This window comes from Malaclemys terrapin, chromosome 5 (genome assembly GCF_027887155.1).
Source record: "Malaclemys terrapin pileata isolate rMalTer1 chromosome 5, rMalTer1.hap1, whole genome shotgun sequence".
NCBI classification, from domain to species: Eukaryota; Metazoa; Chordata; order Testudines; family Emydidae; genus Malaclemys; species Malaclemys terrapin.
Window position 1 is genome coordinate 61913098 of NC_071509.1, and position 20063 is coordinate 61933160.

At 45.1% G+C, this 20063-nt stretch overlaps 2 protein-coding genes across 4 annotated transcripts in view; one reads left to right on the top strand and one right to left on the bottom strand.

Moving 5' to 3' along the window:
• C5H4orf47 (chromosome 5 C4orf47 homolog) overlaps positions 1 to 18061 on the bottom strand; it is a 29652-nt gene extending 11591 nt beyond the window's left edge. Inside the window, exons 1-5 of the mRNA XM_054028964.1 lie at positions 17908 to 18061; positions 9881 to 10043; positions 7710 to 7929; positions 807 to 944; positions 647 to 722 (exon numbers count right to left, since the gene is read on the bottom strand). Coding sequence (XP_053884939.1) covers positions 647 to 722; positions 807 to 944; positions 7710 to 7929; positions 9881 to 9977 — 531 coding nt within the window. The 5' untranslated portion in view covers positions 9978 to 10043; positions 17908 to 18061. The remainder of the gene's footprint in view (positions 1 to 646; positions 723 to 806; positions 945 to 7709; positions 7930 to 9880; positions 10044 to 17907) is intronic.
• A 137-nt stretch (positions 18062 to 18198) lies between these two features.
• UFSP2 (UFM1 specific peptidase 2) overlaps positions 18199 to 20063 on the top strand; it is a 28336-nt gene continuing 26471 nt past the window's right edge. For 2 of the 3 annotated variants that reach the window (XM_054028956.1, XM_054028955.1), the window contains exon 1: positions 18199 to 18338. In XM_054028956.1, coding sequence (XP_053884931.1) covers positions 18315 to 18338 — 24 coding nt within the window. In that variant the 5' untranslated portion in view covers positions 18199 to 18314. The remainder of the gene's footprint in view (positions 18339 to 20063) is intronic. The other variant, XM_054028954.1, reaches the window with a different exon arrangement.

Genomic DNA, 20063 nt, shown 5'->3' on the forward strand with positions numbered 1-20063 from the left:
CTCTTAGTTAACTGGCATTTTTCACTTACCCGATATGCCGGGTAAAACAGCTTTTACTGTATGTTCCCCCTCAAAATCTAAATTTAACTCCAGACAGATATTAGTTTGGTAAAAATATAAAGCTCAAAATACTTATTCCTATGGCAAAAAAGCCCTCTTTCAGCTATCATTGTTCCCCATATATGATGAAAATATACAATATTAGTGAGATTGATACATATAAATATAAATATAGCAGCCTTCTCATATTTACTAAATATAGTGAAATACAGATTATATGCTCTATGTTTGTACAGCCCCTAATAAAATAAGAGTCCCAGTCCATGACTGGGGTTCCTAGAACTTACCACAATAAAAATAAAAATAAACAAACAAATAAATAATAATTAATTTGGGTCTCTCTCTCTCTCTCTTAATTCAATACTTTGGATCAAATCCTTAGCCCACTGCTCAGCCTAAGCAATAGGACTCTGTGCTGGGGTGACTAAAAGGGAAAGGAATAATATATTTAACAAAAAAAAGGCAATTTATCTGCAGTCCAGTTGGTAAATAAATAAATTCTGGTTGCTTTAGGCTAAAAGAAAAACTACAGGAAAGGTAAACTGTTTGCAAATAGTGATTAAATAAAGTTACTGAATAATTTTACCTTTGCATTCATTTTTCCGATTTCATACACATCACTTGAGTGTGGATACTGTTTACCTATGGTAAGATTTGGATATCTGTGTAAAGAAAATTAGTAATGGTGACTTCACAGTTCAGCATTTGATGAAATACTATTCAGGAAATTATACTGAATGTTTTACCCATATCCAGTTCCTTTCTTTCCAGGATTTGTGTAAAGGTTCTTTCCAGGAGGAGCATATGCTGTTTTCCCTCTTAGTTGTGCACTGAAGAATGGATATGGACCACCTATAGTTCCATAATAAGTACCCATTCCGCATCTGAAATATAAAATAAACACATAATACAATAATTATTAATAATAATAAATTAATAATTAGTATCCATTCAGTGCTATACAGTTTCAAAATTTCTGAATGATATTAATTGAAAAATAAGCAACTAACATTTTTGGACTACACATATAAAACTTGAGGTTCTGTTCATTCCACATGTACAACAATGATCCTATGCACAGTGCAGTAGAGGCACACAATGAGAGTAGTGGGGACAGAGTTAAAGTTTTGGGGCACCTTAGTTGTGCATGTCCACACTCGTCAATGTTTGGCTTTTGGTTTGTTTGCTTTAAATTTTCTCTTAACATGTTCCTGCTTTTCACCGTTGTTGTTGTTGTTGTTTTTATGTCAACCTTATATTAAGGGTATTTTTAGATATTTACAACCTTAACTATATTTTACGAACATTTTTGTATTGAATTTCCTACTGTTTGTTTTACCAACATTTTTTAAGAATGAAGAGGTACTCTCAGGACCAGGTAGCCAGGGCCTTCAGAGGAATTTCCTGATGTGGGGCTTAGGATCTCTGCAAGGGATTAGCTTCAACTATTCATGTCCCAAATATGCATTTTATCAAAGAGCATGCAGGCTCTGACACATATTTTATAACAGCCCACAAATCTTAATATATAAAAATTTCCATCAGTGCCCCCCAAACTAGTGAAAGGCACTGCTCATCATCAGAGGCAATGGCAAACAAATTTGGGATTTTGCTATTATAGAAAACAAAAGTTGGAAGAACTTTTAAAAAGTGATAAATAGCTCATTTTCATAACTACATTATAAGACCCATTTTCAGATGTTTATATCTTTGCCAAACTTTAAACGTTCAGAATGACATTTTCCATGTCGAGTGTCTGTTTGAAGCTGATTTTTTCCTGTACTATTTCAGCCAAAATGGTTGAGTCATTTTGGAGAATGAGGCTAAAGAAAGATAAATTGTTTTGATAAATAGCCTATTTTCCTAACTACAATTTCTTTAAAAATACTTCAAAACAAATTAATTTTAAATTGGGGTGGGGGGAGTTGTTTTGCCCACTGTAAAAAAGTCTGGCTACCTTTTCTTTGAAATGCTCTGGTGCCCCCAAGCTTTAGAGCAGTGGTTCTCAACCAGGGATACGCATACCCCTGGAAGTAGGGGTACATCAACTCATCTAGATATTAGCCTAGCTTTACAACAGCCTACAGGAGAAGAAGTCAGTACAAACTAAAATTTAATACGGACAATTACTTGCTTATACTATATCACTGTTTCTCAAAATGGGAGTCGTGATTTATTTTATAATTATATGGTAAAAATGAGAAAGTAAGCAATTTTTCAGTAATAATGTGCTGTGACACTTTTGTATTTTTATAAAAACAACAAGGAGTCCGGTGGCACCTTAAAGACTAACAGATTTATTTGGGCATAAGCTTTCGTGGGTAAAAAAACCACTTCTTCAGATGCATGGAGTGAAAATTACAGATGCAGGCATTATATAATGACACATGAAGAGAAGGGAGTTACCTCACAAGTGTTGACAGGGCCAATTCGATCAGAGTGGATGTAGTCCACTCCCAATAATAGATGAGGAGGTGTCAATACCAAAAGAGGGAAAATTGCTTTTGTAGTGAGCCAGCCACTCCCAGTCCCTATTCAAGCCCAAATTAACAGTGTTAAATTTGCAAATGAATTTTAGTTTTGCTGTTTCTCTTTGAAGTCTGTTTCTGAAGTTTTTTTGTTCAAGTATAGCTACTTTTAAATTTGTTATTGAATGTCCAGGGAGATTGAAGTGTTCTCCTACTGGCTTTTGTATGTTACCATTCCTGATATCTGATTTATGTCCATTTATTCTTTTATGTAGGGACTGTCCGGTTTGGCCAATATACATGGCAGAGGGGCATTTTGTCAGTAGTTTATAAGTGAGGTGAAACTTGGGTATGCAAGACAAATCAGTTTCCTGAAAGGTTGAGAACCACTGCTTTAGAGCAGGGACTTGAAACCTGGCAAAGGATGGCTTTTGTGTCAGGAATGGACATTTGGCTGTCCCCATAAAAAAAGAGCTGAATTTGGTCAATTATAAACCTTTAAAAAAACTACGGTTTGCAAATGCTTGGTAGAGACTAGCTAAAGATAAACAGGTAAAATCTCCGAAGATTCCATCCTCCCTGGTGTACCCAGCCTTTTACAGTTCCTAGTGCTGACCAGACTGCACATGCACCATCCTCACAGAGCAACTGAGCATGCTCCAGCCCAGAACTACAGGAATTCAGAAAGACTTCCCCTATAACAGCTGCTCCCAGTTGCTCAAGGCTGGGGCGGGGCTGGGCACTGCAACTGAGAGCAGTAGGCAGTCTCTCCTCAGCTCTCGATCACCCCCCCTGCTGGCACCCAGACAGCATGGTGGGGGAACATATCGGAGAAAATCCAGGCCAGGAGGGATGGGAAGAACTAGATTAGAGCAAGATTGGTGAGACTGGCGGTGGGGGGAGAAACAGTGACAGGGAGTTGGAGGGAGAGGCTGGGACTGGTTGTGCAAGGAGAATGGGACTGGGAACTGGGGGCACAGGAAATGCTTGGGCAAGGAGACTGGGAGCTAGTGGGGAAGTAGAGGCTGTGACTGGAGGCTAGTAAGGGAAACGGAGGAAGAAAACAAAGCCAGTTGGCTGGGGAGTGGGGAACACTGAAATGAGATGAGGAATTGGGGGGAGGGAGGAACTGGGACTGGCTGGGTAGAGAAGATAAAACAAGCAGACAGGGAGGGAATGTGGGGGGAGACTGAGATTGGATGAGGAGCCCAGGGAAGGAGACTGGGACAGGGAGCTAGTGGGAGGGGAAGAGGAGAGATCAAATCAGATGAGGAGCTGGGCATGGTGGGGACTGGGACTGACTAGGCAAGGAAACTGGGGACCAGAGCCATCCCTAGGGTATGGCAAATCGGGGTGACCGCCCTGGGCCCCATGCTTTGGAGGGCCCCACGCTTCCTGAGGAGGTGGGCGGGAAGGTGAGGCAGGAGTTGGCGGGCGGGGGGCGAGGCAGGAGTTGGCGGGTGGGGGGCAAGGCGGAGCCCCCCTACCAACCTCCCTCTGCCCCCAGTGACTCCTGCCCGCCGACAGCCCCACCAATCAGTGCCTCCCCCTCCCTCCCAGCACTTACTGCTGATCAGCTGTTTTGTGGCATCTGGACTTGGTGCTGGGGGTGGAGGGGAGAGGAGCGAGGGCGCAGCATGCTCAGGGGAGGGGGCGGAACTGGGTGGGGAAGAGGTGGGGTGGGATGGAGCCTTGGGGGAAGGGGTGGAGTGGGGGTGGGGCCTGGGCAGAGCACCCCCCAGCAGATAGAAACTGGGTGCCTATGTCCTGGGCCCCACACCCCTCTAGAGATGGCCCTGCTGGGGACAAGTTGTTGGGGCGGGAGTGGTGGAACTAGGACTGGCTGGGAAAGCAGTTTGGAATAGGTGTGGGGAGGGGGAGAGATTGGAAGTCTGGAGGAAGACTGGGACTTGGAGAGTGAACTGAGAGAAGAGCAGAACTGTCTGGGCAGGGAGACTGGGACTGGGATGAGAAACCTCAAGAGTGGAGACTGGGGCTGGAAAGGTAAGGAGCATGGGTCTGAGACAAGGAGGCAGGGATGAGGAAGAGACTGGACTGGGACTAGGACAGGTTCAATGGGATGGAGAGGAAGAGATCAAGCTTGAGAGAAACAGGCAGAGAATCATCTGTGCCTATTGGAGCACATTCCCTTCCAGAACCTGGAATGAAACCCAAGATTCCTCTGCTGTCAGCAAATATCCACGAAACCCACTGACAAAATGTTTGTCTTATCTCCCGCTAGCTCAAGTGGCAGAGATCTGTGTGGTGGAACTAAAGGTTCCATGCCTGGTGAGAAACTTCACGGGTCAATGTGATGCAACACGATGGAATTTTATTTTTGCGGTTTGCTTTTTTAAAATCCTGGGAAATTGCTCACAAAAATGCTATGCTAAAAGAACATTATTAAGGTTGCAAAGTCAAGCACTCAAAAGTTAGGAAATGCCAGAATTAAGGTTTCCTGTGCATCTTTAATTCATCTTCCTTGTGCAGTCTTTAATTATATGATTGCGTACTATCTTTAACATAGGACCCCTGCCTGATTGAGTACAGAGATGGATCTGCTTTGTGGATGAACCTGAACTGTGTAGTAAGGGATGCTATTGTCTGTAGGACCCCCTCTCATTTGTTGCACAAGTTGTGTAGTGAGTGAGGCAAGGAATAGCAAGCAAGAAATGAAGGGTTTTGTGGTTAAGACAGCTGAATGCTGCCCAGAAGAACTGGATTCTAACCCTTGTCTCTGCCACAGCATTCCTGAGTGATGCTAAGCAAGTCACTTAAACCAAACTTTTCAGAGACGATTACTAATTATGTGTTTCTCATTTTCTGGGTTTAAGTGAGCAACGTCCATCTTGTGCACTAAATGAGGCAGGGGTCACATGGAAAAATAATGTGACTATGTAAACACTGTACCCTAATGCCTATGTACAAGAGGGCCAAATTAAGGTAGCACAGGCAACCTTCCATTGACTTCAGTGGACTTGAGCTTGGGGCTAGGTGTGCATGGCAATTAAATCCTACTGGGTTGGGGTGGTTTGACTGGTTTCTATAGAAAATATAGCAGAGGTAACAGAAGTGTCTGAGAGTGAGTGGGACAGCACTCGCCTACCCATCAAAGATAGCACAGGCATATACACACCAGCTCCTACATCCCCATTATGGCTGCTCAACTGTCAGTGAATGATTCTGTACAGGCTTTTAGAACCACCTGATTTCCAACCTCGCCAGTGGAGGGGGTATGGTGTGAGCTGATCTACTTTGCACTGGGGACAGGATGGACTCAGAACTCAGTGGAGGAATGGGACATAAAGATGGCTTAAAATCACCTTTGTGCACACATAGCAGAGCACAGCTTGGACACAGGCTAGGATCTGGGCCTTCTACTTCATTGTGAGGCAGTCCATGGTATATAAAAGGGGCCACTTCCTGGATATTTATGACAAATGACCAGACAAAGTGTATAGTGAACAGATTTTCAAGCATACTGAAATGTGCAGGAAAAGAAAGTAAGGGACACTGCTCCCACTAGACCCCATAGCCATTAGCAGAGTCTCAGTCCATATGATTCTTGGTTGAAGAGGCCCACTTTGCTCTCTAAACCTTCTGACTTCTGGGGGATACTTTTTAGCAATCTTCCGTTTGAAAAATGAGGAAATCCTACTACAGACAAGTGAAATTAAAGCCCTACTTATATGGCTAAATTCTGTCTGTCTGTGCATACGTATGCATCAACAAAATAGCTTATACACCCATAGTATTTCTAGAGCATGTGGCAGAAAATGGCCAATTCTGGCTCCTCAAAAAAATGAACAAGAGATTACTCTCCAAGCTCTTCACAGCCCAAGCCACAGAGAGATGACTGGACATAGCCATAGACATAGCCTGTGTAGTGTAGTGAGTACTGCACAAGTCTCCAGATCACTGGCAAAGCAGCAGTGTATATATGTAGCTAGGCTTTGTAGCTCCTGGCCGCCTTGGACAGTGGGGTCCCCCCGCAGCTCTCCACCACAGTGGGCAGTGCCCCCCTCCAGCTCGTGACCAACATAGGCGCCAGGGTCCCGTCCCCCCCATGCTCCAAGCTGCCGCAGGCAGTAGGGCCGCAGCTCCAAGCCACCCAGGAGCTCTGAGCCACCGAGGGCAGCAGGGGCCCCCAGAGTTCGGAGCAGACCCTGCAGCTGCCCAACCTCTGCAGGTGGTGTGGAGACCCCGTAGCTGAGCTCCCCCTTTTGTCAGGGATATCTTAAATAAAAGTTACAGACAGGTCACAGGCTTCTGTGAATTTTTCTTTATTGTCCATGACCTGTCCATGACTTTTACTAAAAATATCTGTGACAAAATCTTAGCCTTTATTATAGACACATATACATTGCAGTGTATACCGAATAAGTGTACATTTGGGGACACAGAAGCAGAGTCGGGACATTATGCCTGTTTGTGAATACCTGCCAGAGTCTGGCCCATAGTTTTTAAATATCCCTTTAAGACAATCCTTGTGTTTTAATAAATGGATTAGACATCTTACATTTCTTTAAATATAACAGACTTTTTCCTGCCTGTCTGTATTTTTAATTAAAAAGCCCCAAAAGCAAGAAAACCTCTCAGTCCAATAACAGTTACATGAACTCTTGCTTTAACTGTAATTATGTGATGCTACATGAGATCTTTGTTCAGACAGATAAATATTTTCATCAAAAGGTCAAACGCACTGCAGGCTATTTATGTCTCCGTGTCCTCTGACCAACTCAGTCACAGAGGTGTCATCCCATGATGTTTTCAATGGGTGGTACTTTTATTCTGGTAGTGCCCATTTGTCTCCAGTACTGGGGACTGATCAGGTATTATAAAAAATCCAAGGTAATGGATCTCTGGCAATGGAAATAGAGAAATTCAGGATAGCAGATTCTGTTAGTCCCATTTCCCATGATGCAGAACTCTTAGCTTCACACAATATTCTGCTTGAGATCTTTAACGTCTCTCTCTCTCTCTCTAAGTTTATGTTGGTTATCAGGTGTATGGACGATGGCAGTACTGTGTTTTAACACTGCTTCTTTATCATATGTTGTACATATCGTCTCATAAAAACAAGACCGTACTCTTGTTAACAGTTAACTTTTATAAAAAAGTTGTGACAAATTATTTTTAATGCAGCACACACACAAAAAGGAAGCCTTTCCCAACACTTACGGCAGTTTGACTCCATTGCTTGGAAGGAAAGCTTTGCCCATATTTTTCTTTGACTCTGCCAATCTATATCGCCTCCTTAGTTGCACAGGGTTTGAGTAGGCTTCACCTTCGAAAACCCTCACAAACTGAGGCTCAAAGTAACCTGCCTGAAGAGCTGACAGCATTTTGGTACCCCCAGGTAACATTTGTTTGTTCTTGCTTGCAGCTTCATTGAAAGGGCCTTTAAAACAAGTAAGCATTGTAAATATTCACTTAACTCTACAGATTCTCTTAATTTAAATGTAGAAATTAAAAATGAAGACTGGGTATGGATGGTTCAAAGGGACGGGTAATGCAATACAGAACCTGTCACCTGTGGTAGTGACTGATTGCTGATACTATATGGCAACTGTTCAGTAACTTAATATATGAAAAATGAATTGTTTGACTCAGTCAAGTTTCTAGTGGCATGCATTCATAACACAAAAATACCATTGCAATTAGCACCTTTTGGAGGGAGCCCATAACTATTCTGCACTAACATCTAGCATTATCTAGCAGAGGAAGGTATAACATGATCCAATGGCTGGAAGTTGAAACTAGACAAATTCAGACTGGAAATAAGGCATGATATTTTAAGTGAGAATAATTAGTCACTGGAACAATTTACCAAGGGTCATGATGGATTCTCCATCCCTGACCATTTTTAAATCAAAATCGGATGCTTTGCTAAAAGATCTGCTCTAGGAATTATTTTTGGGGAAGTTCTATGGCCTGTGTTATACAGGAGGTCAGACAAGATAATCACATTGTCCCTTCTGGTCTTGGAATCTATGAACATCACTTCACAAAGGCTGACTCTTACTGAAGGTCAAACTCTGTCATCCTTACTCATCAAGAGTAATGCCATGAGTAGTTCCAATGAACAAGAGTGAGGATGAAAGAATCCAGCCCTAAGTAATAAATAAATAAATCTCCTATGCACATTGGTCAACTACGAACAAAGAAATAAAAGACTATCACAAAATGTAAAGTACTGAAAACATAATCTTACAACAGAAGTGCCAGTTGGAGCAGCCACACAGAAAAAACTACTTGCTCTCAGCATCAGCATGTCAGGGGAAAATAAGGCTTTCCATAATGCCAGTTCAGTTTTAACATTACAAATGTTAACAAAGATAACCAAGGAGCAAAACTGTGGAGCAATTTGCTGTTGGATGAAGTCATCATATTAATGCTGTTCTGCAGTTGAGTCTCTTAGCAGAATATTCAAAATAATGAAGATAATTTGTATATTGACTGACAAAGAAAATTGGTGTCCCATTTTTTGTTTTCTTTCAGCACAATTGGGAAACAGTTTCAAAGGACCTAATTTCTTAAAATGTTCATTTCAAAGAAGTAATTAAATGCTATACATATCCTATAAAGTAATCTACTTTACCTGGTTTGTCTCAGGGGTTTCATAAATTTTAATTGGTCGCCTGTTAACCTAATTTTACATAATTTATCTACCCTTCTCAAAACTCACAGCTATTAATTTAAAATTTGAATCATAAGGACATTATAAATTTTAAAAAATGCTGCACTCATTTGGGACGTGCAAATACTGGAGGGATACACAATCTGTGAGTTGACATTTCCAAGGGAAAGAATGCCAATGTGAAAAGCCAAAAGAATATGTACTATCGCAAAAGTCTAAATGTAAATCCACTTGCAATGTCTCTGCATGGAGCAGCTGGAACCCTACCACCACTTATATCCCATGGTGTGATGAGAAGAAGCCCCTGGAAATCTCCACAATTATGGCAGAGAAGGGGGATGAGTCACTGGAGGTGACACCTACTCCCCACCAGCTGGTAGGTAAAGACACACCAGTCATTTCAATAGTATATTTTATCTGTAACTTGGACAACAAAATGCAGCATATATATTTTTTATTAATCTTAATACATAAAACTCAGCTAAACTGAAAAATATTTACTTTTTTATGCCCTTTTTGCATTTATTGTGATATATTAAGTTAGACCTCTACTAAAAATGGATTATGCCACACTGAGCAAAGACAGAGAGCTTTTTGGTTACTAAAAAACCCAGATGTCTCTAAAAGGACTAATAGAAAACAGTGAGTCAGTAGAAAGACAGATTAGACAGCTATTGGAAATATCCTTATTGCTAAAATGAAATGTACTTACGCATATAGTGTGAGACATATTTATCTCCAATGGTAACATACTCCATTTCACTGAAGAGGCCAATCCTCTCCATGTCAGTTTTTCCTTCTCCAGGCATGGTTGGTTGTGTGTGACAGTTCACTACAGTAGAAAATGTAGATGTTTCTTATGCTCACTTCTTTTACTGCAAAAACATACAAATAGAGTTACAGTCAAAGTCTGCCACAAGTTTAAGCATTTAAATAGAATGTACCATTATGGTGCTGAGATTCTTTGGTTCAAAAGTACTAACACTCAGTTCCTTTACATTTCTATTGTACTCAGAATGCAACATTAGCTATAAAGTACAGTAACTCCTCCCTTAACGTTGTAGTTATGTTCCTGAAAAATGCTACTTTAAGCGAAACAATGTTAAGCGAATCCAATTTCCCCATCAGAATTAATGTAAATAGCAGGGGTTAGGTTCCAGGGAATTTTTTTGTCTCTCTCTCTCTCTCTCTCTCTCTCTCTCTCTCTCACACACACACACACACACACACACAGTGTATATACACACAAACATATACACAGTATAAGTTTTAAACAATTTAATACTGTACAGAGCAATGACGATTTTGTAGCTTGGTTGAGGTGGTGAAGTCAGAGGGTGGAAGAGGATGGGATATTTCCCAGGGAATGCCTTATTGCTAAATGATGAATTAGCACTCGGCTGAGCCCTCAAGGGCTAACACATTGTTGTTAATGTAGCCTCACACTCTACAAGGCAGTAAGAATGGAGGGAGGGGAGACAGTATGCAGAGAGACAGAGATACACACAGTGAGAGAGAGAGAGACTGCATTGCCCCTTTAAGTTCGCTGACCCCACTCCAAGTACACTGCCTTTTTAAGCTGATCAGCAAGCTGTCATGTCCCCCGCTGCTCTGTGGAGATGGCCGGATGGGGTAAAGGAGCAGGAGTGGGGGGGAGGTGGACACCTTGACATTAGCACCCCTCTTCTCTCTCCCCCACACCTTACACAGCAAGCAGAAGCTCCCGAGCAGAGGGCAGGAGCAGCACATGGCAGTGGGGGAAGGGACAGCTGAACTGCCCAGCAATTGATAGCCTGCTGGATGGCTGCCATGCAGGGAACTGGGGGGGGGAGGGAAGCTGATGGGGGGACTGCTGGTCCACTGTGGTTCCAAGCCCCCACCAGCTAGTTCCAACAGACGGCTCTTTCTGCAAGCAGTGGACAAAGCAGGCAGCTGCCAAACAACGTTGTAAGGGAGCATTGTGCAACTTTAAACTAGCATGTTCCCTAACTGATCAGCAACGTAACAATGAAATAATGTTAATCAGGATGACTTTAAGTGAGGAGCTACTGTAGGTGACTCATAACTGGAGTGGTGATTGTGAGAAGAGGACTGAACTAGAGGGCGTGGGAGAGAGCCAGCAGGGTTAGCTCTGTGGTTTGAGCACTGGCCTGCTAAACCCAGTGTTGTGTGTTCAATCCTTGAGGGGGCAATTTGGGGATCTAGTTGGGTATTGGTCCTGCTTTGAGCAGGGGGTTGGACTAGATGACCTCCTGAGGTCTCTTCCAACCCTGATATTCTATGATCACATGTCCTTTGAAAAACAAAATTTAAAACCAATATGAGACAGATATGGCCCACATTCATCTGTGATGTAACTGGGTTCAACTCTTATTAAAATCTCTGGATCCAAATTTGCTAATAAGTACCCCTAAAATATTGAGATCAGGGGTACAGGTGGAAGCAGGGGCAAAGACCTGTGAGGGGGGAATGCCGGGGGGAGAATAAGGGCAGTGGAAGCATGTGACCATGAGAAGCAGGCCAAGGAAAAGGAGGGCCAGTGAAGGAGAAATAGAGCTCAGGAACAGGTTTGGGTGTTTGGAAAACGAGGAAGGGGTGCAGCAGGTGGTAACTGAAGGGGGGAAGGTGAGGAAAAAGAGAAGAGAAGCTAGTCCCATAGAAAGAGGGGAGGAGTTGATGGAGACAGCACCAAATCTTGGCCCCGGGAGGATACAGGATGGCATAAGGGGGATTATAAGGGAAAATAGGAATGGATAGGGGTTGTAACTAGAGGGAACAGGGAATAGATTAGTAGATCGCACTGTCACCAGGCAAAGGCAGGTTTACGTGATTGGGGACTCCTTACTGAGGAGGTTAGACAGGCCTGTGACCAGGGCAGACCCAGAGAACAGAAGGGTGTGCTGTCTACCGGGCGCTAAGATATGGGATATGGACTTGCGGCTGAAAAGGATCCTAAAAGGAGCAGGTAAGAACCCCTTGATCATCCTTCACGTAGGAATGAATGACACGGCTAGGTTCTTGCTGGAGAGAATCAAGGGAGATTATGCCAGGCTGGGGAAGACGCTTAAGGAAATCGAGGCTCAGATCATCTTCAGTGGGATTCTGCCGGTTCCTAGAGAAGTAGCCATCTTACAGCAAAAAAACTTCAGGACCAGACTCCAAAGAGAAACTGCTGAGCTTCAGTTCATCTGCAAATTTGACACCATCAGATCAGGATTAAACAAAGACTGTGAATGGCTATCCAACTACAGAAACAGTTTCTCCTCCCTTGGTGTTCACACCTCAACTGCTAGCAGAGCACCTCACCCTCCCTGATTGAACTAACCTCGTTATCTCCACACTGATATATACCTGCCTCTGGAGATTTCCATTACTTGCATCTGAAGAAGTGAGGTTCTGACCCACGAAAGCTTATGCTCCCAATACTTCTGTTAGTCTCAAAGGTGCCACAGGACCCTCTGTCGCTTTTTACAGATTCAGACTAACGCGGCTACCCCTCTGATACTTGACACCATGCAAGGCACTGCATTTAACCGTATGGAATGGAAATCTATCAACCTCATGAAGAAACTTGCACAAATACAGACAGATATCATCTTCCTTTCCAAATGCAAACGGATGGACATCATACCAAATGGACTGAAGGTGAAAAATCCATTGCTATCTACATACTGCACAGACCACAGTGAGAGATTATGCCATACATCATCAAAGAAACTGAGGAACCACCTGATCAGCATCCTATACAGCAAACAGAAAAACATCAAGAAAGAGCTCTCCAACCTGGAGACTTTCATAAATAACCAACCCTCCACACAAATGGACTTTACTAAAATAAGACAGGAGATCTACATTACACACCTCACCTCTCTACAAAGGAAAAAGGACCGAAAGCTGTCTAAAATCCTACCTGCCACATGGGGCCACAACCGGGGTACCCCGAACTCACCCAGCAATATCGTCAATTTATCCAGCTACACACTCAACCCAGCAGAAGAGTCTGTCCTATCTCGGGGACTCTCCTTTTGCCCCAGCACCCCCACGAACATGATACAGTTCTGTGGTGATCTGGAAGCCTACTTTCGCCGCCTCCGACTCAAAGAATATTTTCATGATAACGCTGAACAGCGCACTGATACACAGATACCCTCCCACCAACAACACAGGAAGAAGAACTCCACATGGACTCCTCCTGAGGGTCGAAATGACAGTCTGGACCTATACATAGAATGCTTCCGCCGACGTGCACAGGCAGAAATTGTGGAAAAACAACATCGCTTGCCTCATAACCTAAGTCGTGCAGAACGCAATGCCATCCACAGCCTCAGAAACCACCCTGACATTATCATCAAAGAGGCTGATAAAGGAGGTGCTGTTGTCATCATGAACAGGTCTGACTACCAGAAGGAGGCTGCCAGACAACTCTCCAATACCAAATTCTACAGGTCGCTTTCCTCAGATCCCACTGAGGAATACACTAAGAAACTGCACCATCTACTCAGGACACTCCCTACACTAACACAGGAACAAATCAACATACCCTTAGAGCCCCGACCGGGGTTATTCTATCTACTACCTAAGATCCACAAACCTGGAAATCCTGGACGCCCCATCATCTCGGGCATTGGCACTCTCACTGAAGGACTGTCTGGATATGTGGACTCCCTACTCAGACCCTACGCCACCAGCACTCCCAGCTATCTCCGTGACACCACAGATTTCCTGAGAAAACTACAATGCATTGGTGACCTCCCAGAAAACACCATCCTAGCCACCATGGATGTAGAGGCTCTCTACACAAACATCCCACATACAGATGGAATACAAGCTGTCAGGAACGGTATCCCTGATGATGACACAGCACAACTTATTGCTGAGCTCTGTGACTTTATCCTCACGCACAATTATTTCAAATTTGGTGACAATATATACCTCCAGACCAGTGGCACCGCTATGGGCACCCGCATGGCCCCACAATATGCCAACATTTTTATGGCTGACCTGGAACAACGCTTCCTCAGCTCTCGTCCACTCATGCCCCTTCTCTACCTACGCTATATTGATGACATCTTCATCATCTGGACCCATGGGAAGGAGGCCCTGGAAGAATTCCACCATGCTTTCAACAGCTTCCACCCCACCATCAACCTCAGCCTGGACCAATCTACACGGGAGGTCCACTTCCTGGACACCACCGTACAAATAAGCGATGGCCACATTAACACCACCCTATACCGAAAACCCACCGACCGCTACGCCTACCTTCATGCCTCCAGCTTCCACCCCGGTCACACCACACGATCCATCGTCTACAGCCAAGCACTGAGGTACAATCGCATCTGCTCCAACCCCTCAGACAGAGACCAACACCTACAAGATCTTCACCAAGCATTCTCAAAACTACGATACCCACACAAGGAAATAAAGAAACAAATCAACGGAGCCAGACGTGTACCCAGAAGACTCCTGCTACAAGACAGGCCCAGAAGAGAAACCAACAGAACTCCACTGGCCATCACCTACAGTCCTCAGATTAAACCTCTCCAATGCATCATCAGTGATCTACAACCCATCCTGGACAATGATCCCTCACTTTCACAGACCTTGGGAGGCAGGCCAGTCCTCGCCCACAGACAACCTGCCAACCTTAAGCATATTCTCACCAGCAACCACGCATCGCACCATAACAACTCTAACTCAGGAACCAACCCATGCAACAAACCTCGATGCCAACTCTGCCCACATATCTACACCAGCAACACCATCACTGGACCTAACCAGATCAGCTACAACATCACCGGCTCATTCACCTGCACGTCCACCAATGTTATATATGCCATCATATGCCAGCAATGCCCCTCTGCTATGTACATTGGCCAAACTGGACAGTCACTACGCAAGAGGATAAATGGACACAAGTCAGATATCAGGAATGGCAATGTACAAAAACCTGTAGGAGAACACTTCAACCTCCCTGGCCACACAATAGCAGATGTTAAGGTAGCCATCTTACCGCAAAAAAACTTCAGGACCAGACTCCAAAGAGAAACTGCTGAGCTTCAGTTCATCTGCAAATTTGACACCATCAGATCAGGATTAAACAAAGACTGTGAATGGCTATCCAACTACAGAAACAGTTTCTCCTCCCTTGGTGTTCACACCTCAACTGCTAGCAGAGCACCTCACCCTCCCTGACTGAACTAACCTCGTTATCTCCACACTGATATATACCTGCCTCTGGAGATTTCCATTACTTGCATCTGAAGAAGTGAGGTTCTGACCCACGAAAGCTTATGCTCCCAGTACTTCTGTTAGTCTCAAAGGTGCCACAGGACCCTCTGTTGCTTTTTACAGATTCAGACTAACACGGCTACTCCTCTGATACTTAACACGGTTTTATGAAAGGTAGATCATGCCAAACCAACCTGATCTCCTTCTTTGAGAAAGTAACAGATTTTTTAGATAAAGGAAATGCTGTGGATCTAATATACCTCGATTTCAGTAAAGCGTTTGATACGGTACCGCATGAGGAATTATTGGTTAAATTGGAAAAGATGGGGATCGATGTGAAAATCCAGAGGTGGATAAAGAACTGGTTAAAGGGGAGACTGCAGCGGGTCGTACTGAAAGGTGAACTGTCAGGTTGGAACGAGGTTACCAGTGGAGTTCCTCAAGGTTCGGTTTTGGGTCCGATTTTATTTAATCTATTCATTACTGACCTCGGAACCAAATGTAGGAGTGGGCTGATAAAGTTTGCGGATGACACAAAGTTGGGAGGTATTGCCAATTCGGAGAAGGATCGGGATATCCTGCAGGGAGATTTGGATGACCTTGTAAACTGGAGTAATAGTAATAGGATGAAATTTAATAGTGAGAAGTGTAAGGTTATGCAGTTAGGGATGACTAACAAGAATTTTAGTTATAAACTGGGGACGCATCAGTTGGAAGTAACGGAAGAGGAGAAGGACCTCGGAGTCCTGGTTGATCGCAGGATGACTATGAGTCGACAATGTGACGTGGCCGTGAAAAAAGCAAATGCGGTCTTGGGATGCATTAGGCGAGGTATTTCTAGTAGGGATAAGGAGGTGCTGGTTCCGTTATACAAGGCACTGGTGAGACCTCATTTGGAGTACTGTGTGCAGTTCTGGTCTCCCATGTTTAAAAAGGATGAAATCAAACTGGAACGGGTACAAAGAAGGGCCACTAGGATGATCCGAGGAATGGAAAATCTGTGGTATGAAAGGAGACTCAAGGAGCTCTGTTTGTTTACCTTAACCAAAAGAAGGCTGAGGGGGGATAGGATTGCTCTCTTTAAATATATCAGAGGGATAAATACCAGAGAGGGAGAGGAATTATTTCAGCTCAGTACTAATGTGGACACGAGAACAAATGGATATAAACTGGCCGTCGGGAAGTTTAGGCTTGAAATTAGACGAAGGTTTCTAACCATCAGAGGGGTGAAGTTTTGGAACAGCCTTCCGAGGGAAACAGTGGGGGCAAAAGACCTCTCTGGCTTTAAGATTAAGCTTGATAAGTTTATGGAGGGGATGGTTTGATGGGATAAAGTGATTTTAGTCAATAGGTCAATAACGTGCCATCGCTGGTAATTAGTAACAGTGGTCAATGATGGGATATTAAAAGTTACTACAGAGAACTTTTTCCAGAGGGTCTGGCTAGGGAATCTTGCCCGCATGCTCGGGGTTCAGCTGATCGCCATATTTGGGGTCGGGAAGGAATTTTCCTCCAGGGTAGACTGGCAGAGGCCCTGGAGGTTTTTCGCCTTCCTCCACAGCAGGGGGCAGGGGTCGCTTGCTGGAGGATTCTCAGCAATTTGAAGTCTTTAAATCATGATTTGGGGACTTCAACAACTGAGTCAAGGGAGAGAATTATTCCATGAGTGGGTGGGTCAGCTTCTGTGGCCCGCATCATGCGGGAGGTCAGACTAGATGATCATAATGGTCCCTTCTAACCTTAGAGTCTATGAGTCTATCTGAGTAGTGCAGATCATTATGCAGGATAGCATCTCCTTTTGCTTTCTGGATTACCTTCAGCTGTGCTTTGTAGTCATCCTTGGTTAACAATGGGCAGGGGTAGTACAAGGAGATGTGAAGAAGTTTTGGGATCCTTATTGTGGTAACCTAAATCCTTATGCTGAGAAGTGCTGACCACCTACTATTCCCATTGATTTCAAAAATGTAAATGATTGAGGTCAATGGCAGCTATGGGTGCTCAGCTCTTTTCAGGATCAGTCCCCTAATCAGCATACAAAGAGACCACTGAGCACTGCATTAAGAATACATGGTGTATAACTTTTCAAGGGGTATAATATATTTTACCTGCCTCTCAGGGATGTTGAGCAATTTAATGTATTAATATTGGAAAAGCTCTTTGGATGGAAGATGTTGCAGAAGTGCAATGTACTGTTAAGAAAGTAAAAACTGATTTTAAATGATTATGTAACCATCAGTTACATATAAACACACACATATAATTGCATCAGTTTACATACATGTAAACATATTTTTGTAACTATAATTACATCAGCATATGAATAATCGATGCATAAATATCATTACCGCATAAATTATTGCAGATATTTGCATGATTAAACAATTTGCATGAAATCTTCCTTGACAGTAACGACTGACTTAATTGCAGCGGTTGAGGTGAGCCGCACAGAGAGGGAATAATCAGCAGCACACGCTTTAAGGAGGACGTCTGGACGGATTTCTCACTCACCTCACACCAACCCTGGCAGGTATGTTGCAGAGGGTCAGTAGCAGCCCCCTCCTCTCTGCATCCCCAGACGGCGGCAGCAGCTTCTGAGAGGTACGGGACTCTTTGTTGATGCAGTTGCTCTGGATTCCGGAAAGTCCAACAACACATGAACAGCATTTCAGTATTGTCCACCCCATCTGTGGAGCCCTGTTGGTGTAGTCCAGAGGCTGCGCGCGCTGCGCACCTGCGCTGCATCTTGGGAATTGTAGTCCCGTCCTGTCAACGCCTTCGTTCACATGATCTGGCCTGGCGTTCTTGGCCTGCCGCCTTTGTCTTGCTTGGAGTGACACGTCAGACCTTGCGGCGCGTGCAAGGGAACCGGCCTGTTCCAACCCCCCGTCGGGGTGGGGGAGAGGCGTGTGCTGACTATGAGTACGGTGCTGACAGACGTGGTGAGTCCGCGCCGCTGGGGTGGGTAAAACAGCGGGCCAGGGCGCTTCTGCTGTGCGGGGAGGGGGCAGCCGGCCCGGTGCATGCTGGGAGTTTCTCCCCGACGTGGTGCACGCTGTCGAATTCTTGTCACCTCGGGGCTAACAATCCCGGCCCGTTCTCCAGGCCCTGCAGCTTGGAGTAGGGTGACCAGATGTCCCAATGTTATAGAGACAGTCCTAATTTTGGGGTCTTTTTCTTATATAGGCTTCTGTTACCCTCCACCCCCATCCCGATTTTTCACATTTGCTGTCTGGTCACCCCAGCTTGGAGTGACCCTGGTGCCACTGCATTGCCGGCCTGTAGCTACGTCCGCACGGGCTCCCACCCTCGCAGCCCCTGCCCTCCCCTGCATCTCGTCTCGCATCTCCGCTCCCGCCTTGGTTCAGAGCCAGGCTCCTGCCCGCCCTTGTGTCCCTGCCTGGTGCATCCTCCGTGTTTTGCCTGCGGGTGAGCCTGGGCCTGGGTAAATCACGTTCCCTGGTGCCCCTCCCAGCCTCCAGTTATGAGCCTCTTTGTTATGTTGCAACCATCTAATTTATGCATCAGTCCTGCATGGAGCGCCACGTGATCAGACGCCTGACCCCCCACATACAGCCCCTTTGAATTCAGAAACCTATGTGATGCTTTACAGGAGCAAGACCTTATGCTGTAAGCTCAAGACAGAGATTTTGTCATATGACATGTTTGAAAGTGCTTTGCACACCTGGTAGCATATAAATGTGAGTGTGTGTTGCTGACTGCACTTTTGAAATAAATTGTGCTACTTAAAGGTCAAATTTTGGTGTGGGTTTTTTTTTTTTTTTAAAGGATTTTTTTTTTAAATGACCACCAATATAATGAACGTGTAGTTTAGATGTAACTTTATCAAGAAGTTTATTTTATTGGGCAGGTCCACTGCTTCATGGAAAGACTGGAAGCTTTAAAGCAGGAGTGGGGAACCTGCAGTCCACTGCTTCATTTCATCCTGCCCGTGGCAAGTCTTGATGCCAAAAGCCTCGAGCCTCGGTGTCCCCCTGGAGGGCTGGAGCCGCAAGCACCAGCTCGCCCCGCTGCGGTGGGAAGCTAGGGTCAGTTCCAGCTCCCAGAAGCGACAGGCATGTCCCTGCAGCCCTTAGGAGCAGGGGCAATCAGGGAAGCTCTGCGTGCTGCCCCTGCCACCAGTGCAGGATCTGCAGCTCCCATTGGCCAGGAACCGCAGCCAATGGGAGCTGCAGGCATGGGCAGCGTGCACCATGCTGAGCCCCTTGGCTCCTCTGCCTAGGGTCCGGACATGGTGGCCGCTTCCAGGAGCAGCCCAGAGCCAGGGCAGACGGGAAGCGTGCCTTTGCCCTGCTGCACTGCCAGCTGGGAGCTGCCTGAGGTAAACACCGCCCAGCCGGAGCCTGCAACCCAAATCCCCTGCCCCAGCCCTGATCCCTGTTCCACACCCAAACTCCCTCCTGGAGCCTGCACCCCAAACCTCCTTGCACACCCCTGCCCTGAGCCCGCTCCTGCACTCCAAACCCCTTGGGCCCAGCTTGGAGCCCCCTCCTACACCCCAAACCACCCACCCTCCAGCCGGAGCCCTTACCCCCCAGCCCAGAGACCCCTCCTGCACCCTGAACCCCACATTTCTGGCCACAGCCTGGAGCCTAGGGGTAGCCCCAAGCCTCTGTGTGCCCCCATGGGGCTGTGTGTGGCCTGCA